At 52.4% G+C, this 27,533-nt stretch overlaps 1 protein-coding gene across 1 annotated transcript in view; it reads right to left on the bottom strand.

Moving 5' to 3' along the window:
• Window positions 1-581: 581 nt before the first annotated feature.
• SCTR (secretin receptor) overlaps window positions 582-27,533 on the bottom strand; it is a 44,928-nt gene continuing 17,976 nt past the window's right edge. Inside the window, exons 4-13 of the mRNA XM_044274455.1 lie at window positions 16,046-16,149; window positions 11,620-11,714; window positions 9,784-9,916; window positions 9,524-9,677; window positions 9,394-9,454; window positions 9,197-9,266; window positions 4,639-4,730; window positions 4,001-4,139; window positions 3,295-3,336; window positions 582-764 (exon numbers count right to left, since the gene is read on the bottom strand). Coding sequence (XP_044130390.1) covers window positions 582-764; window positions 3,295-3,336; window positions 4,001-4,139; window positions 4,639-4,730; window positions 9,197-9,266; window positions 9,394-9,454; window positions 9,524-9,677; window positions 9,784-9,916; window positions 11,620-11,714; window positions 16,046-16,149 — 1,073 coding nt within the window. The remainder of the gene's footprint in view (window positions 765-3,294; window positions 3,337-4,000; window positions 4,140-4,638; window positions 4,731-9,196; window positions 9,267-9,393; window positions 9,455-9,523; window positions 9,678-9,783; window positions 9,917-11,619; window positions 11,715-16,045; window positions 16,150-27,533) is intronic.

The following is a 27,533-nucleotide window of genomic DNA, read 5'->3' as shown; positions in this document are numbered from 1 at the left end:
CCTCACATACAGATGTATATACAGCCACCACTAGGGGGAGCTCCTCACATACAGATGTATATACAGCCACCACTAGAGGGAGCTCCTCACATACAGATGTATATACAGTCACCACTAGAGGGAGCTCCTCACATACAGATATATATACAGTCACCACTAGAGGGAGCTCCTCACATACAGATGTATATACAGTCACCACTAGAGGGAGCTCCTCACATAGAGATGTATATACAGTCACCACTAGAGGAAGCTCCTCACATACAGATGTATATACGGTCACCACTAGAGGGAGCTCCTCACATACAGATGTATATACAGTCCCCACTAGAGGGAGGATCCTTCACTGTCATGTGACTTGCTGTTGTCCAGCACCCCTGGACCCCCGGCCTATGATGTGGTGGGGCCCAATCTCAGGAATCTCTGTATAAATCCTCAGACAAGCGCCCCTCCCCCACCTCAGTCATTATAAGTCTCAGTCTATGGGGGGTCTGAGATCCGCGGCGCTGACCACCAGTCCAGGGGAAATCCTGTCATCTGGTCGGTCACACAGAGACGAGGTGACGGATCCTGCCGATCGGCCATCAGATGAGGCTAGTCATAGGGGCGGAGCTGTTCCTCGCCTCCCGCTGGCTGCTCCGGCTGACCTGGACCACCTGTGTCAGGACGCTGCCGCCATTACTGACCATCGAGTGCTTGTTCTGCCGCAGCCAGAAGTATTTCCGTAGGTGATATCTGCCCCACTTCCTCCGGACCTCGAACTGCACCTGGAGGGCAAAAACCAGCAGCCGTCACACCCCGGGACATATCGTGACATGCGGCCGCACAACATCCCGTGATATATATATATATATGGTGACATGCGGCCGCGCCCCACGACATCCCGTGATATATATATATATTTATATATATATATGGTGACATGCGGCCGCGCCCCACGACATCCCGTGATATATATATATATATATATATATATGGTGACATGCGGCCACGCCCCTCGACATCCCGTGATATATATATATATATATATATATGGTGACATGCGGCCACGCCCCTCGACATCCCGTGATATATATATCGTGACATGCGGCCACGCCCCACGACATCCCGTGATATATATATCGTGACATGCGGCCACGCCCCACGACATCCCGTGATATATATATCGTGACATGCGGCCACGCCCTACGACATCCCGTGATATATATATCGTGACATGCGGCCGCACAACATCCCGTGATATATATATCGTGACATGCGGCCACGCCCCACGACATCCCGTGATATATATATCGTGACATGCGGCCGCACGACATCCCGTGATATATATATCGTGACATGCGGCCACGACATCCCGTGATATATATATATATATGGTGACATGCGGCCACGCCCCTCGACATCCCGTGATATATATATCGTGACATGCGGCCACGCCCCACGACATCCCGTGATATATATATCGTGACATGCGGCCACGCCCCACGACATCCCGTGATATATATATCGTGACATGCGGCCACGCCCCACGACATCCCGTGATATATATATCGTGACATGCGGCCGCACAACATCCCGTGATATATATATCGTGACATGCGGCCACGCCCCACGACATCCCGTGATATATATATCGTGACATGCGGCCGCACGACATCCCGTGATATATATATCGTGACATGCGGCCGCACGACATCCCGTGATATATATATCGTGACATGCGGCCGCACGACATCCCGTGATATATATATCGTGACATGCGGCCACGCCCCACGACATCCCGTGATATATATATCGTGACATGCGGCCACGCCCCACGACATCCCGTGATATATATATCGTGACATGCGGCCACGCCCCACGACATCCCGTGATCTATATATCGTGACATGCGGCCACGCCCCATAACATCCCGTGATCTATATATCCTGACATGCGGCCGCGCCCCACAACATACCCGTGATATATATATGGTGACATGCGGCCGCGCCCCACGACATCCCGTGATATATATATCGTGACATGCGGCCACGCCCCACGACATCCCGTGATATATATATCGTGACATGCGGCCGCACGACATCCCGTGATATATATATCGTGACATGCGGCCACGCCCCACGACATCCCGTGATATATATATCGTGACATGCGGCCACGCCCCACGACATCCCGTGATATATATATCGTGACATGCGGCCACGCCCCACGACATCCCGTGATCTATATATCGTGACATGCGGCCACGCCCCATAACATCCCGTGATCTATATATCCTGACATGCGGCCGCGCCCCACAACATACCCGTGATATATATATGGTGACATGCGGCCACGCCCCACGACATCCCGTGATATATATATATATGGTGACATGCGGCCGCGCCCCACGACATCCCGTGATATATATATCGTGACATGCGGCCACGCCCCACGACATCCCGTTATATATATATCGTGACATGCGGCCACGCCCCACGACATCCCGTTATATATATATATGGTGACATGCGGCCACGCCCCACAACATCCCGTGATATATATATCGTGACATGCGGCCACGCCCCACAACATCCCGTGATATATATCGTGACATGTGGCCACGCCCCACAACATCCAGTGATATATATCGTGACATGCGGCCACGCCCCACGACATCCCGTGATATATATATCGTGACATGCGGCCACGCCCCACGACATCCCGTGATATATATGGTGACATGCGGCCACGCCCCACAACATCCCGTGATATATATATCGTGACATGCGGCCACGCCCCACGACATCCCGTGATATATATATCGTGACATGCGGCCACGCCCCACAACATCCCGTGATATATATATCGTGACATGCGGCCACGCCCCACGACATCTCGTGATATATATATATCGTGACATGCGGCCACGTCCCACGACATCCCGTGATATATATGGTGACATGCGGCCACGCCCCACAACATCCCGTGATATATATTGTGACATGCGGCCACGCCCCACGACATCCCGTGATATATATGGTGACATGCGGCCACGCCCCACAACATCCCGTGATATATATTGTGACATGCGGCCACGCCCTACGACATGATACAATGTGACGTTAGGTAACTGTCACTGTTCCATCATAACTCGCTGGTTTTCACTCCTGCGGTAACTGAACTGCCCCATTACTTAGCTCCTCCCCCTTTGGATAATGCCCCATTACTTAGCCCCTCCCCTTTGGATAATGCCCCATTACTTAGCCCCTCCCCCTTTGGATACCCCGTCCAGAGATGGTAGACAGGACGACTTACTTCACCGTTCAGGAAGCAGTAGAGGACGGCGACCACAAAGCCCTGCAAGAAAGAGCAAACGTCAGAACCCCCCTCACAGAACCCCGCCCCTCCTCTGCCAGAACCCCGCCCCTCCTCCGCCAGAACTCCCTTCACAGAACCCCCCCTTCCTCCACCAGAACCCCCCCTCATATAACCCTGCCCCTCCTTCACCAGAACCCCCCGCCCCTCCTCTGCCAGAACCCCGCCCCTCCTCCACCACCAGAAACCCCCGCCCCTCCTCCACCAGAAACCCCCGCCCCTCCTCCACCACCAGAAACCCCCCTTCCTCACAGAAGCCCCCCCTCCACCAGAACCCCCCTCATATAACCCCGCCCCTCCTTCACCAGAACCCCCCTCCTCCACCAGAACCCCCCTCATATAACCCCGCCCCTCCTCTGCCAGAACCCCGCCCCTCCTCCACCACCAGAAACCCCCGCCCCTCCTCCACCACCAGAAACCCCCCTTCCTCACAGAAGCCCCCCCTCCACCAGAACCCCCCTCATATAACCCCACCCCTCCTTCACCAGACCCCCCCTCCCCCCCCACAATGGTGGACACCAGATGACATCAGCCCCCGCTCCTCTGCACCCCACTGTACACAGCAGATTTGGGGCACAGCAGTCCTCTCAGTATAATCTTCCACAGAGACGCCGTTATCACTCCGGACCCTCACGTGGGGAGTCACCTGGAAAGAGCCGAGCGCCAGCTCGAAGGATAAGCGGATCTCCACCGTGCCGCTGCTCACATCCTCCGGGAAGAATGCGAAGATGATGTAATGGACCCCGAAGAGCGGGATGAGGAGGAGGGTAGACCTGGCCAATCTCCTGCAGAGACAGGAAACATGAGCGCCCGGGGCCCCTCAGCCTGACTGACCCATAAACCCGGGGCCCCTCAGCCTGACTGACCCATAAACCCGGGGCCCCTCAGCCTGACTGACCCATAAACCCGGGGCCCCTCAGCCTGACTGACCCATAAACCCGGGGCCCCTCAGCCTGACTGACCCATAAACCCGGGGCCCCTCAGCCTGACTGACCCATAAACCCGGGGCCCCTCAGCCTGACTGACCCATAAACCCGGGGCCCCTCAGCCTGACTGAACCATAAACACGGGGCCCCTCAGCCTGACTGAACCATAAACACGGGGCCCCTCAGCCTGACTGAACCATAAACACGGGGCCCCTCAGCCTGACTGAACCATAAACACGGGGCCCCTCAGCCTGACTGAACCATAACACGGGGCCCCTCAGCCTGACTGACGCATAACCCGGGGCCCCTCAGCCTGACTGAACCATAACACGGGGCCCCTCAGGACGGCTGTGCTCACTTGTACTGGTGGAGGTCGCTCCCCGGGGGCCGCGCGGTGCGGAGCTTCTTCACCAGAATCCGGATGATTCTCACAAACAGAATGAAGTTTATCTGGAGGAGACAGGAGGGCGAGACATCAGAGAGAGAGCGCGCAGAGGGGCGAGACATCAGCGAGAGAGAGCGCAGAGGGGCGAGACATCAGCGAGAGAGAGCGCAGAGGGGCGAGACATCAGCGAGAGAGAGCGCAGAGGGGCGAGACATCAGAGAGAGAGAGAGAGCGCAGAGGGGCGAGACATCAGAGAGAGAGCGCGCAGAGGGGCGAGACATCAGCGAGAGAGAGCGCAGAGGGGCGAGACATCAGCGAGAGAGAGCGCAGAGGGGCGAGACATCAGAGAGAGAGAGAGCGCAGAGGGGCGAGACATCAGAGAGAGAGCGCGCAGAGGGGCGAGACATCAGCGAGAGAGAGCGCAGAGGGGCGAGACATCAGAGAGAGAGAGAGCGCAGAGGGGCGAGACATCAGAGAGAGAGAGAGAGCGCAGAGGGGCGAGACATCAGCGAGAGAGAGAGAGCGCAGAGGGGCGAGACATCAGAGAGAGAGAGCGCAGAGGGGCGAGACATCAGAGAGAGAGAGAGAGCGCAGAGGGGCGAGACATCAGAGAGAGAGAGAGAGAGCGCAGAGGGGCGAGACATCAGAGAGAGAGCGCAGAGGGGCGAGACATCAGAGAGGAGCGCAGAGGGGCGAGACATCAGAGAGAGAGAGCGCAGAGGGGCGAGACATCAGCGAGAGAGAGCGCAGAGGGGCGAGACATCAGCGAGAGAGAGCGCAGAGGGGCGAGACATCAGCGAGAGAGAGCGCAGAGGGGCGAGACATCAGCGAGAGAGCGCGCAGAGGGGCGAGACATCAGCGAGATAGAGAGCGCAGAGGGGCGAGACATCAGCGAGAGAGAGCGCAGAGGGGCGAGACATCAGCGAGAGAGCGCGCAGAGGGGCGAGACATCAGAGAGAGAAGAGAGCGCAGAGGGCGAGACATCAGAGAGAGAGAGCGCAGAGGGCGAGACATCAGAGAGAGAGAGGCGCAGAGGGGCGAGACATCAGCGAGAGAGAGCGCAGAGGGGCGAGACATCAGAGAGAGAGAGCGCAGAGGGCGAGACATCAGCGAGAGAGAGCGCAGAGGGGCGAGACATCAGCGAGAGAGAGCGCAGAGGGGCGAGACATCAGAGAGAGAGCGCAGAGGGGCGAGACATCAGCGAGAGAGAGCGCAGAGGGGGGCGAGACATCAGCGAGAGAGAGAGCGCAGAGGGGCGAGACATCAGAGAGAGAGCGCAGAGGGGCGAGACATCAGCGAGAGAGAGAGAGCGCAGAGGGGCGAGACATCAGCGAGAGAGGAGCGCAGAGGGGCGAGACATCAGCGAGAGAGAGCGCAGAGGGGCGAGACATCAGCGAGAGAGAGAGCAGAGGGGCGAGACATAAGAGAGAGAGAGAGCGCAGAGGGGCGAGACATCAGAGAGAGAGAGCGCAGAGGGGCGAGACATAGCGAGAGAGAGCGCAGAGGGGCGAGACATCAAGAGAGAGAGAGCGCAGAGGGGCGAGACATCAGGAGAGAGAGAGAGCGCAGAGGGGCGAGACATCAGAGAGAGAGAGCGCAGAGGGGCGAGACATCAGAGAGAGAGAGAGCGCAGAGGGGCGAGACATCAGAGAGAGAGAGAGAGCGCAGAGGGGCGAGACCTCAGAGAGAGAGAGAGAGCGCAGAGGGGCGAGACATCACGAGAGAGAGAGAGCGCAGTAGGGGCGAGACAGGTCAGAGAGAGAGAGCGCAGAGGGGCGAGACATCAGAGAGAGAGAGAGAGCGCAGGGGCGAGGGCGAGACATCGAGAGAGAGAGAGCGCAGAGGGGCGAGACATCAGAGAGAGAGCGCAGAGGGGCGAGACATCAGAGAGAGAGAGCGCAGAGGGCGAGACATCAGAGAGAGAGAGCGCAGAGGGGCGAGACATCAGCGAGAGAGAGCGCAGAGGGGCGAGACATCACGAGAGAGAGCGCAGAGGGGCGAGACATCAGAGAGAGAGCGCAGAGGGGCGAGACATCAGGAGAGAGAGCGCAGAGGGGCGAGACATCAGCGAGAGAGAGCGCAGAGGGGCGAGACATCAGAGAGAGAGAGCGCAGAGGGGCGAGACATCAGAGAGAGAGAGCGCAGAGGGGCGAGATCAGAGAGAGAGAGCGCGCAGAGGGGCGAGACATCAGAGAGAGATAGAGAGCGCAGAGGGGCGAGACATAGAGAGAGAGAGCGCAGCAGAGGGGCGAGACATCAGAGAGAGGAGCGCAGAGGGGCGAGACATCAGAGAGAGAGAGAGAGCGCAGAGGGGCGAGACATCAGAGAGAGAGAGAGAGCGCAGAGGGGCGAGACATCAGAGAGAGAGCGCGCAGAGGGGCGAGACATCAGCGGAGAGAGAGCGCAGAGGGGCGAGACATCAGCGAGAGAGAGCGCAGAGGGGCGAGACATCAGCGAGAGAGAGCGCAGAGGGGCGAGACATCAGCGAGAGAGAGCGCAGAGGGGCGAGACATCAGCGAGAGAGAGCGCAGAGGGGCGAGACATCAGAGAGAGAGCGCAGAGGGGCGAGACATCAGCGAGAGAGAGAGAGCGCAGAGGGGCGAGACATCAGCGAGAGAGAAAGCAGAGGGGCGAGACATCAGAGAGAGAGCGCAGAGGGGCGAGACATCAGAGAGAGGAGAGAGAGCGCAGAGGGGCGAGACATCAGCGAGAGAGAGAGAGCGCAGAGGGGCGAGACATCAGCGAGGAGAGAGCGCAGAGGGGCGAGACATCAGCGAGAGAGAGCGCAGAGGGGCGAGACATCAGCGAGAGAGAGCGCAGAGGGCGAGACATCAGGAGAGAGAGCGCAGAGGGGCGAGACATCAGAGAGAGAGCGCAGAGGGGCGAGACATCAGAGATAGAGAGCGCAGAGGGGCGAGACATCAGAGAGAGAGAGCGCAGAGGGGCGAGACATCAGAGAGAGAGAGGAGCGCAGAGGGGCGAGACATCAGAGAGAGAGAGAGAGCGCAGAGGGGCGAGACATCAGAGAGAGGAGGAGAGAGCGCAGAGGGGCGAGACATCAGAGAGAGAGAGAGAGCGGCAGAGGGGCGAGACATCAGAGAGAGAGAGCGCAGAGGGCGAGACATCAGAGAGAGAGAGCGCAGAGGGGCGAGACATCAGGAGAGAGAGCGCAGAGGGGCGAGACATCAGAGAGAGAGAGCGCAGAGGGGCGAGACATCAGAGAGAGAGCGCAGAGGGCGAGAACATCAGAGAGAGAGCGCAGAGGGGCGAGACATCAGAGAGAGAGAGCGCAGAGGGGCGAGACATCAGAGAGAGAGAGCAGAGGGGCGAGACATCAGAGAGAGAGGAGCGCAGAGGGGCGAGACATCAGAGAGAGAGAGCAGAGGGGCGAGACATCAGAGAGAGAGAGCGCAGAGGGGCGAGGACATCAGAGAGAGAGAGAGCGCAGAGGGGCGAGACATCAAGAGAGAGATGAGCGCAGAGGGGCGAGACATCAGAGAGAGAGAGAGCGCAGAGGGGCGAGACATCAGAGAGAGAGAGAGCGCAGAAGGGGCGAGACATCAGAGAGAGAGAGAGCGCAGAGGGGCGAGACATCAGAGAGAGAGAGCGCAGAGGGCGAGACATCAGAGAGAGAGCGCAGAGGGCGGATCAGAGAGAGAGAGAGCGCAGAGGGGCGAGACATCAGAGAGAGAGAGAGAGCGCAGAGGGGGAGACATCAGAGAGAGAGAGAGAGCGCAGAGGGGCGAGACATCAGAGAGAGAGAGAGAGCGCAGAGGGGCGAGACATCAGAGAGGAGAGGAGAGCGCAGAGGGGGGAGACATCAGAGAGAGAGAGAGCGCAGAGGGGCGAGACATCAGAGAGAGAGAGAGCGCAGAGGGGCGAGACATCAGAGAGAGAGAGCGCAGAGGGGCGAGACATCAGAGAGAGAGCGCAGAGGGGCGAGACATCAGAGAGAGAGAGAGAGCGCAGAGGGGCGAGACATCAGAGAGAGAGAGAGCGCAGAGGGGTGAGACATCAGAGAGAGAGAGGAGCGCAGAGGGGCGAGACATCAGAGAGAGAGAGAGCGCAGAGGGGCGAGACATCAGAGAGAGAGAGAGCGCAGAGGGGCGAGACATCAGAGAGAGAGAGAGCGCAGAGGGGCGAGACATCAGAGAGAGAGCGCAGAGGGGCGAGACATCAGAGAGAGAGAGCGCAGAGGGGCGAGACATCAGAGAGAGAGAGCGCAGAGGGGCGAGACATCAGAGAGAGAGCGCAGAGGGCGAATCAGAGAGAGAGAGCGCAGAGGGGCGAGACATCAGAGAGAGAGCGCAGAGGGGCGAGACATCAGAGAGAGAGAGCGCAGAGGGGCGAGACATCAGAGAGAGAGAGCGCAGAGGGGCGAGACATCAGAGAGAGAGCGCAGAGGGGCGAGACATCAGAGAGAGAGCGCAGAGGGGCGAGACATCAGAGAGAGAGCGCAGAGGGGCGAGACATCAGAGAGAGAGCGCTGCCTCCCCCCGGTGCGTACACACAGAGGGGTCGGGGAACCTACAAATATGGAGAGGATGACGGGGCCCCGGATGATCCACCAGACGCTGGGGTCGGAGTTAATGTTCCAGCAGCTGAAAGAGAAGAAGCTGAAATCAGAGCAGCGACTGCCGAGGCTGCACCACTGAGACAACACTGCCGCTTCTGATCTGTCGGGATCTCTGGGGGGTCACAGGTGATATAAAGGGGGGCTCTTCTCACCCCGTGTTCTCGTACAGCTGTCGGCACACGGACCAGGCGATGATGAAGACCAGGGGGGAGCCTGTAATACACGGAGCAGGATCAGTCGGGGTTCCGGGGCTCGGCCCTCGCCCGCCGCCCCCGCACTCACCCCACCCGAGGGCGATGTACCAGCAGAAATACTTCCACTCGGAGAAGAAGGAGACGACGAGCAGCGTGTGCAGGTAGAGCCCCTCCACCAGCAGCCAGCTGTAATTGGCCATGATGCAGTACTGGAAGAAGATCAGGACGTAGTGACAGTCCTTCTGCGGAGAGAACGGGGGGCAGAGTGAACCCCCAGACTCCACACCGGGCCTGGCAGTGTGTACACTACGTGTGCGCCCCCTATCTGTACAGCGCGCGGACCCTCACCAGGTAGACGCTGCAGTGCTTGACATCATCGGCAGAAAACAGCACGGCGTCCTTGATGAAGATGGACATGGCGCGGAGGATGAAGGAAGAGAAGAGGTTCATGTGGATGTAATTCCGAGTACAGCGCAGCCGCCTGCAACAGGAAAGTAAGAATGATGCTGCATACCGCCATACACTGCTCCGTGACCAATATACTGCTATATACCGCCATACACTGCTCCGTGACCAATATACTGCTATATACCGCCATACACTGCTCCGTGACCAATATACTGCTATATACCGCCATACACTGCTCCGTGACCAATATACTGCTATATACCGCCATACACTGCTCCGTGACCAATATACTGCTATATACCGCCATACACTGCTCCGTGACCAATATACTGCTATATACCGCCATACACTGCTCCGTGACCAATATACTGCTATATACCGCCATACACTGCTCCGTGACCAATATACTGCTATATACCGCCATACACTGCTCCGTGACCAATATACTGCTATATACCGCCATACACTGCTCCGTGACCAATATACTGCTATATACCGCCATACACTGCTCCGTGACCAATATACTGCTATATACCGCCATACACTGCTCCGTGACCAATATACTGCTATATACCGCCATACACTGCTCCGTGACCAATATACTGCTATATACCGCCATACACTGCTCCGTGACCAATATACTGCTATATACCGCCATACACTGCTCCGTGACCATATAATGCTATATACCGCCATACACTGCTCCGTGACCAATATACTGCTATATACCGGCATACACTGCTCCGTGACCAATATACTGCTATATACCGCCATACACTGCTCCGTGACCAATATACTGCTATATACCGCCATACACTGCTCCGTGACCAATATACTGCTATATACCGCCATAAACTGCTCCGTGACCAATATACTGCCATATACCACTATACCCTGCTCCATGACTAATATACTGCCATATACCACTATACCCTGCTCCATGACTAATATACTGCCATATACCACCATACACTGCTCCATGACCAATATACCGCCATACACTGCTCCATGACCAACATACTGCCATATACCGTTATACACTGCTTCGTGACCAATATACTGCTATATACCACCATACACTGCTCCATGACCAATATACTGCCATATACCACTATACCCTGCTCCATGACCAATATACCGCCATACACTGCTCCATGACCAACATACTGCCATATACCGCTATACACTGCTCCATGACCAACATACTGCTATATACCGCTATACACTGCTCCATGACCAATATACTGCTATATACCGCCATACACTGCTCTATAACCAACATACAGCTATTTACCGCTATACCCTGCTCCATGACCAATATACTGCCATATACCACTATACCCTGCTCCATGACCAACATGCCGCCATATACCGCAATACACTGCTCCATGACCAATATACTGCCATATACCGCAATACACTGCTCCATGACCAATATACTGCCATATACCGCAATACACTGCTCCATGACCAATATACTGCCATATACCGCAATACACTGCTCCATGACCAATATACTGCTATATACCGCCATACACCGCTCCGTGACCAATATACTGCCATATACCGCTATACACTGATCAATTCAATGACCAACATATCGCTATACACGGCTCCATGACCAACATACTGCTATATACCGCTATGTACTGTCCGTGATCAATATACTGCGCTATGACCAACAAGGCTTTATAGACGTACCCCTTGCACACATCAGACATGTATCACTCCCATCATCTCCATCACCAGGAGCTCACAATTTAAAGCGCTGCTCACCTGAATGACAGGAGGAGGAGGAGGGCGAGGAGCAGAGCGCCGAGCGACGTCCCATATCCCACAGTGTACAGGGTCTTCAGGTGCATGTAATACTCCTGCTGTAACACAAGAAGAGCGCAGCTCTGCAGTATACAGGGATTGTAGTGATACATTACAGGTGCAGTATACAGGGGGTGCAGTGATTCGGCATATTACAGGTGTAGAATATAGGGGTGCAGTGATGGAGTATATTACAGGTGTAGAATATAGGGGTGCAGTGATGGAGTATATTACAGGTGTAGTATACAGGGGGTGCAGTGATGGAGTATATTACAGGTGCAGTATACAGGGGGTGCAGTGATGTGGTATATTACAGGTGCAGTATACAGGGGGTGTAGTGATGTGGTATATTACAGGTGCAGTATACAGGGGGTGTTAGTGATTCAGTATATTACAGGTGCAGTATACAGGGGGTGCAGTGATGTGGTATATTACAGGTGCAGTATACAGGGGGTGCAGTGATTCGGTATATTACAGGTGCAGTATACAGGGGGTGCAGTGATGTGGTATATTACAGGTGCAGTATACAGGGGGTGTTAGTGATTCGGTATATTACAGGTGTAGTATACAGGGGGTGTAGTGATTCGGTATATTACAGGTGCAGTATACAGGGGGTGCAGTGATTCAGTATATTACAGGTGTAGTATACAGGGGGTGTAGTGATGTGGTATATTACAGGTGCAGTATACAGGGGGTGTAGTGATGTGGTACATTACAGGTGCAGTATACAGGGGGTGCAGTGATGTGGTATATTACAGGTGTAGTATACAGGGGGTGTAGTGATGTGGTATATTACAGGTGCAGTATACAGGGGGTGCAGTGATTCCGTATATTACAGGTGCAGTATACAGGGGGTGCAGTGATTCCGTATATTACAGGTGCAGTATACAGGGGGTGCAGTGATTCAGTATATTACAGGTGTAGTATACAGGGGGTGTAGTGATGTGGTATATTACAGGTGCAGTATACAGGGGGTGCAGTGATTCGGTATATTACAGGTGCAGTATACAGGGGGTGCAGTGATTCCGTATATTACAGGTGCAGTATACAGGGGGTGCAGTGATTCCGTATATTAGAGGTGCAGTATACAGGGGGTGTAGTGATTCAGTATATTACAGGTGTAGTATACAGGGGGTGCAGTGATTCAGTATATTACAGGTGCAGTATACAGGGGGTGCAGTGATTCAGTATATTACAGGTGCAGTATACAGGGGGTGCAGTGATTCAGTATATTACAGGTGCAGTATACAGGGGGTGCAGTGATTCAGTATATTACAGGTGCAGTATACAGGGGGTGTAGTGATGTGGTATATTACAGGTGCAGTATACAGGGGGTGCAGTGATGTGGTATATTACAGGTGCAGTATACAGGGGGTGCAGTGATGTGGTATATTACAGGTGCAGTATACAGGGGGTGCAGTGATGTGGTATATTACAGGTGCAGTATACAGGGGGTGCAGTGATGTGGTATATTACAGGTGCAGTATACAGGGGGTGCAGTGATGTGGTATATTACAGGTGCAGTATACAGGGGGTGCAGTGATTCCGTATATTACAGGTGCAGTATACAGGGGGTGCAGTGATTCCGTATATTACAGGTGCAGTATACAGGGGGTGCAGTGATGTGGTATATTACAGGTGTAGTATACAGGGGGTGCAGTGATGTGGTATATTACAGGTGCAGTATACAGGGGGTGTAGTGATGTGGTATATTACAGGTGCAGTATACAGGGGGTGCAGTGATGTGGTATATTACAGGTGCAGTATACAGGGGGTGCAGTGATGTGGTATATTACAGGTGCAGTATACAGGGGGTGCAGTGATGTGGTATATTACAGGTGCAGTATACAGGGGGTGCAGTGATGTGGTATATTACAGGTGCAGTATACAGGGGGTGCAGTGATGTGGTATATTACAGGTGCAGTATACAGGGGGTGCAGTGATTCCGTATATTACAGGTGCAGTATACAGGGGGTGCAGTGATTCCGTATATTACAGGTGCAGTATACAGGGGGTGCAGTGATTCCGTATATTACAGGTGCAGTATACAGGGGGTGCAGTGATGTGGTATATTACAGGTGTAGTATACAGGGGGTGCAGTGATGTGGTATATTACAGGTGCAGTATACAGGGGGTGCAGTGATGTGGTATATTACAGGTGTAGTATACAGGGGGTGCAGTGATGTGGTATATTACAGGTGTAGTATACAGGGGGTGCAGTGATGTGGTATATTACAGGTGTAGTATACAGGGGGTGCAGTGATTCCGTATATTACAGGTGCAGTATACAGGGGGTGCAGTGATTCCGTATATTAGAGGTGCAGTATACAGGGGGTGTAGTGATTCAGTATATTACAGGTGTAGTATACAGGGGGTGCAGTGATGTGGTATATTACAGGTACAGTATACAGGGGGTGCAGTGATTCAGTATATTACAGGTGCAGTATACAGGGGGTGCAGTGATTCAGTATATTACAGGTGCAGTATACAGGGGGTGCAGTGATTCGGTATATTACAGGTGCAGTATACAGGGGGTGCAGTGATGGAGTATATTACAGGTGCAGTATACAGGGGGTGCAGTGATGTGGTATATTACAGGTGTAGTATACAGGGGGTGCAGTGATGTGGTATATTACAGGTGCAGTATACAGGGGGTGCAGTGATGTGGTATATTACAGGTGCAGTATACAGGGGGTGCAGTGATGTGGTATATTACAGGTGCAGTATACAGGGGGTGCAGTGATGTGGTATATTACAGGTGCAGTATACAGGGGGTGCAGTGATTCGGTATATTACAGGTGTAGTATACAGGGGGTGCAGTGATTCGGTATATTACAGGTGCAGTATATAGAGGTGTAGGGATGTGGTATATTACAGGTGCAGTATATAGAGGTGCAGTGATTCGGTATATTACAGGTGCAGTATACAGGGGGTGCAGTGATGTGGTATATTACAGGTGCAGTATACAGGGGGTGCAGTGATTCCGTATATTACAGGTGCAGTATACAGGGGGTGCAGTGATGTGGTATATTACAGGTGTAGTATACAGGGGGTGCAGTGATGTGGTATATTACAGGTGCAGTATACAGGGGGTGCAGTGATGGAGTATATTACAGGTGTAGTATACAGGGGGTGTAGTGATTCAGTATATTACAGGTGTAGTATACAGGGGGTGCAGTGATTCGGTATATTACAGGTGTAGTATACAGGGGGTGTAGTGATTCAGTATATTACAGGTGTAGTATACAGGGGGTGTAGTGATTCGGTATATTACAGGTGTAGAATATAGGGGTGTAGTGATTCAGTATATTACAGGTGTAGTATACAGGGGGTGTAGTTATGTGGTATATTACAGGTGTAGTATACAGGGGGTGCAGTGATTCGGTATATTACAGGTGCAGTATACAGGGGGTGCAGTGATTCAGTATATTACAGGTGCAGTATACAGGGGGTGCAGTGATTCGGTATATTACAGGTGCAGTATACAGGGGGTGCAGTGATTCGGTATATTACAGGTGTAGTATACAGGGGGTGTAGTGATTCAGTATATTACAGGTGCAGTATACAGGGGGTGCAGTGATTCGGTATATTACAGGTGTAGTATACAGGGGGTGTAGTGATTCAGTATATTACAGGTGCAGTATACAGGGGGTGCAGTGATTCAGTATATTACAGGTGCAGTATACAGGGGGTGCAGTGATTCGGTATATTACAGGTGCAGTATACAGGGGGTGCAGTGATTCGGTATATTACAGGTGTAGTATACAGGGGTGCAGTGATTCGGTATATTACAGGTGCAGTATACAGGGGGTGCAGTGATTCAGTATATTACAGGTGCAGTATACAGGGGGTGCAGTGATTCAGTATATTACAGGTGCAGTATACAGGGGGTGCAGTGATTCGGTATATTACAGGTGTAGTATACAGGGGGTGCAGTGATTCGGTATATTACAGGTGCAGTATACAGGGGGTGCAGTGATTCAGTATATTACAGGTGCAGTATACAGGGGGTGCAGTGATTCAGTATATTACAGGTGCAGTATACAGGGGGTGCAGTGATTCGGTATATTACAGGTGTAGTATACAGGGGGTGCAGTGATTCGGTATATTACAGGTGTAGTATACAGGGGGTGCAGTGATTCAGTATATTACAGGTGTAGTATTCAGGGGGTGCAGTGATTCAGTATATTACAGGTGCAGTATACAGGGGGTGCAGTGATTCAGTATATTACAGGTGCAGTTATGAGGTAGTTTGAGCACCAGGGGGCAGTCACACATTGGGAGTGGCTTTCTATTCACCCAGCTCCCAGTTTGGCCGGAGATTCTGACCCGCGACCTTCTCCGGGGCGGCCAGACTGTGGGGATGAAGGGCAGCACCGACACTTACCATATTCTCATACTCCGTGTCGTTGATGTTGTACGCGCAGGCCACGTCCACCGGGGGGAAGGTCGCCGACCAGCCGACCTCTGTACAGTTCCGATTCACCTCACCTGATAGAGTACAAAAATACTAGACTGCGGAGAAGAGGACATACCCGCACATCCGCCCGCCTCGTAGCGATCGCTCGCACATCCGCCCGCCTCGTAGCGATCGCTCGCCCATCCGCACGCCTCGTAGCGATCGCTCGCCCATCCGCACGCCTCGTAGCCGTCGCTCGCCCATCCGCACGCCTCGTAGCGGTCGGTCACACATCCTCACGCCTCGTAGCGATCGGTCGCACATCCACACGCCTCGTAGCGATCGGTCGCACATCCAGACGCCGCTGACCGATCGATCGCACATCCACACGCCGCTGACCGATCGCTCACACATCCACACGCCGCTGACCGATCGCTCACACATCCACACGCCGCTGACCGATCGCTCACACATCCACACGCCTCGTAGCGATCGGTCGCACATCCACACGCCTCGTAGCGATCGGTCGCACATCCACACGCCGCTGACCGATCGGTCGCACATCCACACGCCGCTGACCGATCGCTCGCACATCCACACGCCGCTGACCGATCGCTCACACATCCACACGCCGCTGACCGATCGCTCACACATCCACACGCCGCTGACCGATCGCTCACACATCCACACGCCGCTGACCGATCGCTCACACATCCACACGCCGCTGACCGATCGCTCACACATCCACACGCCGCTGACCGATCGCTCACACATCCACACGCCGCTGACCGATCGCTCACACATCCACACGCCGCTGACCGATCGCTCACACATCCACACGCCGCTGACCGATCGCTCACACATCCACACGCCGCTGACCGATCGCTCACACATCCACACGCCGCTGACCGATCGCTCACACATCCACACCCCGCTGACCAAAGGTTAGGTCATATGATATTTTTATAGAGCAGATTGTTACGGACGCGGCGATACCTAATATGTATGCATTTTATTTTTTATTTTTACATTTAACACAATAAAAACATTTTTGAAACACAAATAAATAAATCAATCATGTTTTAGCATCTCCACAGTCTGAGATTGGGGAGATTGTCTTAGGCAGGGGCTCATTTTTTGCGGGATGAGGTGACACTTAGATTGTCCCCCAAAATAGTACCATACGCCTTTTTGTGTTGCACTTTTAGTGATGTAAGGTGACAAAAAGAATGGGTTTTTTTAGCAGTTTTTTGTTATTTTTATGGTGTTCACCTGAGGGGTTAGGTCATGTGATATTTTTATAGAGCCGTTAGATACGGACGAGGCAATACCGAATATGTCTACTTTTCTTTTTTTCCCCTATTTAAAAAAAAAATTACTTTATTTTGGGAAAAGGACACTTTTTATTACTTTAAACTTTTTTTTCTTTTTAAACTTGATATCTGATCTGGGGATCTGATCCCTTTTTCAATGCATTACAGTACTTCTGTATTGGGATGCATTGGCTGTAGGTGTAATACAGGGGGCTGGATCTCACAGGATCTCACAGGCGGCAGCCATGATGCCTAAGAAAGGCGGGGACCCAATGGCCACTTCGCACGAGCCACGGTCAGTGCTGACCACGGCAGTGCGAAAGTTAATGCACCGACATCAGTGTTTTCACCGATGCCAGCGCATATAGCAGGGGTCCGGCTATCAGTGACTGCCAGTCCCTGCCGCTGATTGGGCATACGTGTACGGAGCGGGTCCTTATGGGATTAAAGAAGAGCATGTTTTGGAGGAAAAATTGTTGTTTACCACCAAAAACAGACAGACGGACCTTGTGACAGAGAGAGACAGAGAGAGAGAGACAGAGAGACACAGAGAGAGAGAGACAGAGAGATAGAGAGACAGAGAGAGACACAGAGAGAGAGACAGAGAGAGACACAGAGAGAGAGACAGAGAGAGACACAGAGAGAGAGAGACACACAGAGAGAGACAGAGAGAGACAGAGAGAGAGAAAGAGAGACAGAGAGAGAGACAGAGAGACACACACACAACTATCTCTGGCCTTTCCTCCGCATCAAACCCTTCTTCTGTCAGGGAGGAGGCTGGAGAAGCCGGCCCTATGCCTCGTGTCAGGGAGGAGGCTGGAGAAGCCGGCCCTATGCCTCGTGTCAGGGAGGAGGCTGGAGAAGCCGGCCCTATGCCTCGTGTCAGGGAGGAGGCTGGAGAAGCCGGCCCTATGCCTCGTGTCAGGGAGGAGGCTGGAGAAGCCGGCCCTATGCCTCGTGTCAGGGAGGAGGCTGGAGAAGCCGGCCCTATGCCTCGTGTCAGGGAGGAGGCTGGAGAAGCCGGCCCTATGCCTCGTGTCAGGGAGGAGGCTGGAGAAGCCGGCCCTATGCCTCGTGTCAGGGAGGAGGCTGGAGAAGCCGGCCCTATGCCTCGTGTCAGGGAGGAGGCTGGAGAAGCCGGCCCTATGCCTCGTGTCAGGGAGGAGGCTGGAGAAGCCGGCCCTATGCCTCGTGTCAGGGAGGAGGCTGGAGAAGCCGGCCCTATGCCTCGTGTCAGGGAGGAGGCTGGAGAAGCCGGCCCTATGCCTCGTGTCAGGGAGGAGGCTGGAAAAGCCGGCCCTATGCCTCGTGTCAGGGAGGAGGATGGAAAAGCCGGCCCTATGCCTCGTGTCAGGGAGGAGGATGGAAAAGCCGGCCCTATGCCTCGTGTCAGGGAGGAGGCTGGAGAAGCCGGCCCTATGCCTCGTGTCAGGGAGGAGGCTGGAGAAGCCGGCCCTATGCCTCGTGTCAGGGAGGAGGCTGGAGAAGCCGGCCCTATGCCTCGTGTCAGGGAGGAGGCTGGAAAAGCCGGCCCTATGCCTCGTGTCAGGGAGGAGGATGGAAAAGCCGGCCCTATGCCTCGTGTCAGGGAGGAGGATGGAGAAGCCGGCCCTATGCCTCGTGTCAGGGAGGAGGATGGAAAAGCCGGCCCTATGCCTCGTGTCAGGGAGGAGGATGGAAAAGCCGGCCCTATGCCTCGTGTCAGGGAGGAGGATGGAAAAGCCGGCCCTATGCCTCGTGTCAGGGAGGAGGTTGGAGAAGCCGGCCCTATGCCTCGTCTCAGAGAGGAGGTTGGAGAAGCCGGCCATATGCCTCGCCTGGATTATTTTGCACCTGAATTTCTCCAGTAATACACCCTGGTTACTGCAGACCCTGATTCTCTGGAATTATTTCCCATTAGGGTGCACCATGCCTTACCATCCCTTCCAGAGAGCAGCAACACGTGGCGACACCTCGACGGTGTCCGGGGGACCCAGAATAGCGTTGGGGCCACCCCAAACCCAGCCACTGCACATCACTGTGCTAAAGAAGGTAATATAGGCTCACATACAGATTTGGTGGCTGTATATACATCTGTATGTGAGGAGCTCCCCCTAGTGGTGACTGTATATACATCTGTATGTGAGGAGCTCCACCTAGTGGTGACTGTATATATACACATCTGTATGTGAGGAGCTCCCCCTAGTGGTGACTGTATATACATCTGTATGTGAGGAGCTCCCCTAGTGGTGACTGTATATACATCTGTATGTGAGGAGCTCCCCCTAGTGGTGACTGTATATACATCTGTATGTGAGGAGCTCCCCCTAGTGGTGACTGTATATACATCTGTATGTGAGGAGCTCCCCCTAGTGGTGACTGTATATACATCTGTATGTGAGGAGCTCCCCCTAGTGGTGACTGTATATACATCTGTATGTGAGGAGCTCCCCCTAGTGGTGACTGTATATACATCTGTATGTGAGGAGCTCCCCCTAGTGGTGACTGTATATACACATCTGTATGTGAGGAGCTCCCCCTAGTGGTGACTGTATATACACATCTGTATGTGAGGAGCTCCCCCTAGTGGTGACTGTATATACACATCTGTATGTGAGGAGCTCCCCCTAGTGGTGACTGTATATACACATCTGTATGTGAGGAGCTCCCCCTAGTGGTGACTGTATATACACATCTGTATGTGAGGAGCTCCCCCTAGTGGTGACTGTATATACACATCTGTATGTGAGGAGCTCCCCCTAGTGGTGACTGTATATACACATCTGTATGTGAGGAGCTCCCCCTAGTGGTGACTGTATATACACATCTGTATGTGAGGAGCTCCCCCTAGTGGTGACTGTATATACACATCTGTATGTGAGGAGCTCCCCTAGTGGTGGCTGTATATACATCTGTATGTGAGGAGCTCCCCCTAGTGGTGACTGTATATACATCTGTATGTGAGGAGCTCCCCCTAGTGGTGACTGTATATACATCTGTATGTGAGGAGCTCTTCCTAGTGGTGACTGTATACACATCTGTATGTGAGGAGCTCCCCCTAGTGGTGACTGTATATATACACATCTGTATGTGAGGAGCTCCCCCTAGTGGTGACTGTATATACATCTGTATGTGAGGAGCTCCCCCTAGTGGGGACTGTATATACATCTGTATGTGAGGAGCTCCCCCTAGTGGTGGCTGTATATACATCTGTATGTGAGGAGCTTCCCCCTAGTGGTGACTGTATATACATCTGTATGTGAGGAGCTTCCCCCTAGTGGTGACTGTATATACATCTGTATGTGAGGAGCTCCCCCTAGTGGTGACTGTATATACAGCTGTATGTGAGGAGCTCCCCCTAGTGGTGACTGTATATACATCTGTATGTGAGGAGCTCCCCCTAGTGGTGGCTGTATATACAGCTGTATGTGAGGAGCTCCCCCTAGTGGTGGCTGTATATACATCTGTATGTGAGGAGCTCCCCCTAGTGGTGACTGTATATACATCTGTATGTGAGGAGCTCCCCCTAGTGGTGACTGTATATACACATCTGTATGTGAGGAGCTCCCCCTAGTGGTGACTGTATATACACATCTGTATGTGAGGAGCTCCCCCTAGTGGTGACTGTATATACACATCTGTATGTGAGGAGCTCCCCCTAGTGGTGACTGTATATACACATCTGTATGTGAGGAGCTCCCCCTAGTGGTGACTGTATATACACATCTGTATGTGAGGAGCTCCCCTAGTGGTGGCTGTATATACATCTGTATGTGAGGAGCTCCCCCTAGTGGTGACTGTATATACATCTGTATGTGAGGAGCTCCCCCTAGTGGTGACTGTATATACATCTGTATGTGAGGAGCTCTTCCTAGTGGTGACTGTATACACATCTGTATGTGAGGAGCTCCCCCTAGTGGTGACTGTATATATACACATCTGTATGTGAGGAGCTCCCCCTAGTGGTGACTGTATATACATCTGTATGTGAGGAGCTCCCCCTAGTGGGGACTGTATATACATCTGTATGTGAGGAGCTCCCCCTAGTGGTGGCTGTATATACATCTGTATGTGAGGAGCTTCCCCCTAGTGGTGACTGTATATACATCTGTATGTGAGGAGCTTCCCCCTAGTGGTGACTGTATATACATCTGTATGTGAGGAGCTCCCCCTAGTGGTGACTGTATATACAGCTGTATGTGAGGAGCTCCCCCTAGTGGTGACTGTATATACATCTGTATGTGAGGAGCTCCCCCTAGTGGTGGCTGTATATACAGCTGTATGTGAGGAGCTCCCCCTAGTGGTGGCTGTATATACATCTGTATGTGAGGAGCTCCCCCTAGTGGTGACTGTATATACATCTGTATGTGAGGAGCTCCCCCTAGTGGTGGCTGTATATACATCTGTATGTGAGGAGCTCCCCCTAGTGGTGGCTGTATATACATCTGTATGTGAGGAGCTCCCCCTAGTGGTGGCTGTATATACATCTGTATGTGAGGAGCTCCCCCTAGTGGTGGCTGTATATACATCTGTATGTGAGGAGCTGCCCCTAGTGGTGACTGTATATACATCTGTATGTGAGGAGCTCCCCCTAGTGGTGGCTGTATATACATCTGTATGTGAGGAGCTCCCCCTAGTGGTGGCTGTATATACATCTGTATGTGAGGAGCTCCCCCTAGTGGCGACTGTATATACATCTGTATGTGAGGAGCTCCCTCTAGTGGTGGCTGTATAAACATCTGTATGTGAGGAGCTCCCCCTAGTGGTGGCTGTATATACACCTGTATGTGAGGAGCTCCCCCTAGTGGTGACTGTATATACACCTGTATGTGAGGAGCTCCCCCTAGTGGTGACTGTATATACATCTGTATGTGAGGAGCTCTCCCTAGTGGTGGCTGTATATACATCTGTATGTGAGGAGCTCCCCCTAGTTGTGGCTGTATATACATCTGTATGTGAGGAGCTCTCCCTAGTGGTGGCTGTATATACATCTGTATGAGGAGCTCCCTCTAGTGATGACTGTATATACATCTGTATGTGAGGAGCTCCCCCTAGTGGTGACTGTGTATACATCTGTATGTGAGGAGCTCCCTCTAGTGGTGACTGTATATACATCTGTATGTGAGGAGCTCCCCCTAGTGGTGACTGTATATATACACATCTGTATGTGAGGAGCTCCCTCTAGTGGTGTCTGTATATACATCTGTATGTGTGGAGCTCCCTCTAGTGGTGACTGTATATACATCTGTATGTGAGGAGCTCCCTCTAGTGGTGACTGTATATACATCTGTGTCACAACCAGACAGCTGAGAAGCTCTGACAGAGGCCTTTCAGAACCTCCTCCTTGAGTTTCTGTGTTGTGGTATTCAGCTCCTCCTCTCGTCAGCCTCTCTCAGCTGTCATGTGTTAATTGCTTCCCTTTAAATGCCTCCCCAGAATGCTTTTCTGGGCGGCTTATACTACTTCCTGGAGTGTGTGTGCATGCTGACTTTGTTCTCCTGTTTGCTTCAAAGCTAAGTGTTGTACCTTCATCTGTTATTTTCTGTTTGCTGGATCCCAGGTGACCCTGACTCCCTCCGTGTCTTGTGTAGGGAGCCGGTGGTCGTGTCCCCTCACTATTGTAGGGTGCTCAGGGCTTTATAGTCAAGGTTCGTGGATATGCAAACCTCCACCATTCGGATCTTTGCATAGGCTGAGCAGCCAGGGAAAGTGCCAGGTCTTCTGCAGGGGTCTCCCTTGGTTCCTTAGTTTTTGGATCCAGCGAGTCGTTTATACATGTTGCTTTGCCTTGTTTCCTGTACACCGTCCGTGACATTATAAGCCGCCATAACCGTCTCAAGCATGGATCCGGTTTCACTTTTGGCTTAACGCCTTCAGGGTCTTTCATTGGAGGTAGCTGACCTCCGTAAGACTTTTTCTCAGCTTCAAGTGACCGGTTCAGCTTGCGTTCATGGAGCTTGTTCTGAGCCTAAGATCTCGCTCCCGGATACGTTCTCCGGGGGTAGTGAGAATTTTGTGCGTTTTAGAGAGGCTTGCAAACTCTATTTTCGCCTTCTTCCCCACTCCTCTGGTGATGAGGAACGGAGGGTGGGGATCATTATATCGCTGCTCAGGGGTAATGCTCAGTCCTGGGCCTTTTCGCTGCCGGAGGGGTCACGGCCCCTCCGTTCAGTGGATGAATTCTTTTTAGCCCTGGGTCAGATATATGATGATCCGGATCGTATTGCTCTGGCTGAGTCTAGACTACGTCTATTATGCCAGGGTAAACAATCCGCAGAAATATACTGCTCAGAATTTCGGAGATGGGCAGCTGATACTGGTTGGAATGATGCTGCACTCCGAAGTCAATTTTGCCATGGTCTTTCAGAGGGATTGAAAGATGCATTTGCCTTTCATGAGAGACCTACCTCCTTGGACTCTGCCATGTCTCAGGCCGTTCGTATTGACAGGCCTCTTAGAGAGAGAGGAGAGATCACTCCTTCCTGTCATACTCGGTCCCAGGACTGTGCAGCGGTCCCATTCTGTGCGCAGGGGTCTCAGTCGCTGTCAGCCCCTTCTGAGCAGGAGCCCATGCAGCTGGGGTTGATTGCTTCTGACAATAGAAGATTCAGCTCGCATGGGAAGGTTTGCTTTTGTTGTGGAGGTATTAATCATTTGGCAAATATTTGTCCCTCTAGGAGATTCAGGCAGTTTTCTGGGAGTAATAAAGAAACAAACAGGAAAAAATCTTTGAAGGATGTTCCGTCTGTTACTATTGGCAGGGTTGAGGCAGAGATTGAAGGTTTTCCGTTTGCTTGTAGTTCCCGTTTTGTCCTGCCGGCTAGGGTGGCGCTAGAGAGCAAGAACATTTTTTTGTGAGATTTTTGTGGATAGTGGAGCAGCGGTCAATCTCATTGATAATCACTTTGCGATAACTCATGGTTTCCAGGTGTGCGCTTTGAGAAAGGATATTCCTGTTTTTGCTATCAATTCCGCTCCACTTTCTCAGAAATCATTAAAGGGCATAGTTCACAATATCCGTTTAATTGTGAGTGATGCTCATGTTGAGGATGTGTCATGTTTCGTCCTTAGCGGTTTGCCCACCCCTCTGGTGTTGGGGCTACCCTGGCTCACTAAGCATAACCCCACCATTGATTGGCAAGCGAGGCAAATAAATGGTTGGAGTGACTTTTGCAGAGAGAATTGCCTCACGACATCTGTTTCTGAGGTTGCTACTAAGACTGTACCATCTTTTCTCTCTGAATTTTCGGATGTCTTCTCTGAGAGTGGAGTTCAGGATTTGCCCCCGCACAGGGAGTACGATTGCCCTATTAATCTCATCCCAGGCGCCAAGCTGCCTAAATCTCGTTTATACAATCTTTCCCAACCTGAGAGGATCGCTATGCGTGCTTATATCTCTGAGAGTCTGAGAAAGGGACACATACGACCCTCGAAGTCACCTGTTGCCGCTGGTTTTTTCTTTGTTAAGAAAAAAGATGGTTCTTTAAGACCTTGTCTGGATTTCAGGGAGCTGAACAGTATCACAATTCGTGACCCTTATCCGCTTCTTCTGATCCCGGACCTGTTTAACCAGGTTGTTGGGGCTAAAGTCTTTTCCAAGTTAGATCTAAGAGGGGCATACAACCTGGTCAGGGTCAGAGAAGGGGACGAATGGAAGACGGCCTTCAATACCCCTGAGGGCCATTTTGAGAATTTGGTTATGCCTTTTGGTTTGATGAATGCCCCAGCCGTTTTCCAGCATTTCGTGAACAGCATTTTTTATCATTTGATGGGAAAATTTGTATTGGTGTATCTGGATGACATTTTGATTTTTTCTCCCGATTTCAAAACTCATAAGGAACATTTACGTCAGGTCTTGCTCATCCTGCGGGAGAATAAATTATATGCGAAACTGGAAAAATGTGTGTTTGCGGTTCCAGAAATTCAATTTCTGGGGTTTCTTCTCTCCGCTTCTGGTTTTCGCATGGACCCCGAGAAGGTCCGCGCTGTGCTTGAGTGGGAGCTTCCTGAGAATCAAAAGGCGCTGATGCGGTTTTTGGGCTTTGCCAATTATTACAGGAAGTTCATTTTGAATTATTCCTCTGTTGTTAAACCACTCACTGATATGACCAGAAAGGGGGTAGATTTTTTTTCTTGGTCAGTAGAGGCGCGTAAGGCTTTTTCTGATATCAAGGAGAGTTTTGCTTCCGCTCCCATCTTGGTGCAACCTGATGTTTCTTTACCCTTCATAGTTGAGGTTGATGCTTCTGAGGTGGGTGTGGGGGCGGTCTTGTCTCAGGGTTCCTCTCCTGCCAATTGGCGACCGTGTGCCTTTTTCTCAAGAAAACTCTCCTCCGCAGAGAGAAATTACGATGTGGGAGATAGGGAATTGTTGGCCATCAAGTTGGCTTTTGAGGAATGGCGCCATTGGCTAGAGGGAGCCAGACACCCTATTACCGTATTTACTGACCATAAAAATCTGGCCTACTTGGAGTCAGCCAAGCGTCTGAACCCGAGACAGGCCAGATGGTCGTTGTTCTTTTCTAGGTTTAATTTTGTTGTCACGTTCCGCCCTGGAGTTAAGAATGTGAAGGCAGATGCCCTGTCACGTTGTTTTCCGGGAGCCGGGAATTTTGAAGACCCTGTTCCCATTTTGGCTGAAGGTGTGGTGGTCTCTGCTCTTTTTCCTGAATTGGAGGCAGAGGTGCAGGCAGCCCAGTCAGAGGCTCCTGATCTTTGTCCTCCTGGGAGGTTGTTTGTGCCTCTCGCTTTAAGACACAAGATTTTTAAAGAACACCACGATACGGTCCTTGCTGGGCACCCGGGGGTAAGAGCCACACTGGATCTCATCGCTCGGAGATTCTGGTGGCCTGCGCTTCGTAAGTCGGTTGAGGGTTTTGTGGCAGCCTGCGAGACTTGCGCTCGTGCCAAAGTCCCTCATTCACGGCCATCAGGTCCTCTCCTTCCCTTACCCATTCCTTCCCGTCCTTGGACACATCTGTCCATGGACTTTATCACGGACCTGCCTCGTTCCTCGGGGAAGACTGTGATTCTGGTGGTGGTGGACCGTTTTAGCAAAATGGTGCATTTCATCCCTTTTCCTGGTTTGCCCAATGCTAAGACGCTGGCGCAGGCATTTATTGATCACATTGTCAAATTGCACGGTATTCCTTCAGACATAGTCTCTGATAGGGGCACGCAGTTTGTTTCCAGATTCTGGAAGGCTTTCTGTTCTCGCTTGGGGGTTCGGTTGTCATTCTCTTCTGCTTTCCACCCGCAGTCGAATGGCCAGACAGAGCGCGTCAATCAGAATCTGGAGACATATCTGCGCTGTTTTGTGGCGGAGAATCAGGAGGATTGGTGTTCTTTTTTGTCCCTTGCTGAGTTTGCTTTAAATAACCGTCGTCAGGAGTCCTCTGATAAGTCACCATTTTTTGGTGCATATGGGTTTCATCCACAGTTTGGGACTTTCTCGGGAGAGGGGTCTTCTGGTTTACCTGATGAGGACAGATTCTCCTCGTCTTTGTCATCTATTTGGCAAAAGATTCAAGATAATCTAAAGAGCATGAGTGAGAGATATAAGCGTGTGGCTGATAAGAGACGTGTGCTTGGTCCGGACCTGAATGTTGGTGATCTGGTGTGGTTGTCTACCAAGAATATCAAATTGAAGGTTCCCTCCTGGAAGTTGGGTCCTAGGTTTATTGGGCCTTACAAAATCCTGTCTGTCATCAATCCTGTTGCCTACCGTCTTGATCTTCCTCAGACTTGGAAGATCCATAATGTTTTTCATAAGTCCTTATTGAAACCTTATGTTCAACCCATTGTACCCTCGCCTTTGCCTCCTCCTCCGATTATGGTTGATGGGAATCTTGAATTTCAGGTATCTAGGATTGTGGATTCTCGTCTTGTCCGCGGTTCTCTTCAGTACCTTGTTCAGTGGGAGGGGTATGGTCCTGAGGAGAGGATGTGGGTCCCAGTGACGGACATTAAGGCCTCTCGTCTCATCAGGGCTTTCCATAGGTCCCATCCTGAGAAGGTGGGTTCTGAGTGTCCGGAGTCCACTCGTAGAGGGAGGGGTACTGTCACAACCAGACAGCTGAGAAGCTCTGACAGAGTGTCACAACCAGACAGCTGAGAAGCTCTGACAGAGGCCTTTCAGAACCTCCTCCTTGAATTTCTGTGTTGTGGTATTCAGCTCCTCCTCT

The sequence above is a fragment of the Bufo gargarizans genome, unplaced genomic scaffold (genome assembly GCF_014858855.1).
Source record: "Bufo gargarizans isolate SCDJY-AF-19 unplaced genomic scaffold, ASM1485885v1 original_scaffold_1771_pilon, whole genome shotgun sequence".
In the NCBI taxonomy this organism is placed as follows: domain Eukaryota; kingdom Metazoa; phylum Chordata; class Amphibia; order Anura; family Bufonidae; genus Bufo; species Bufo gargarizans.
This window is presented reverse-complemented; position numbering and strand designations above follow the sequence as displayed.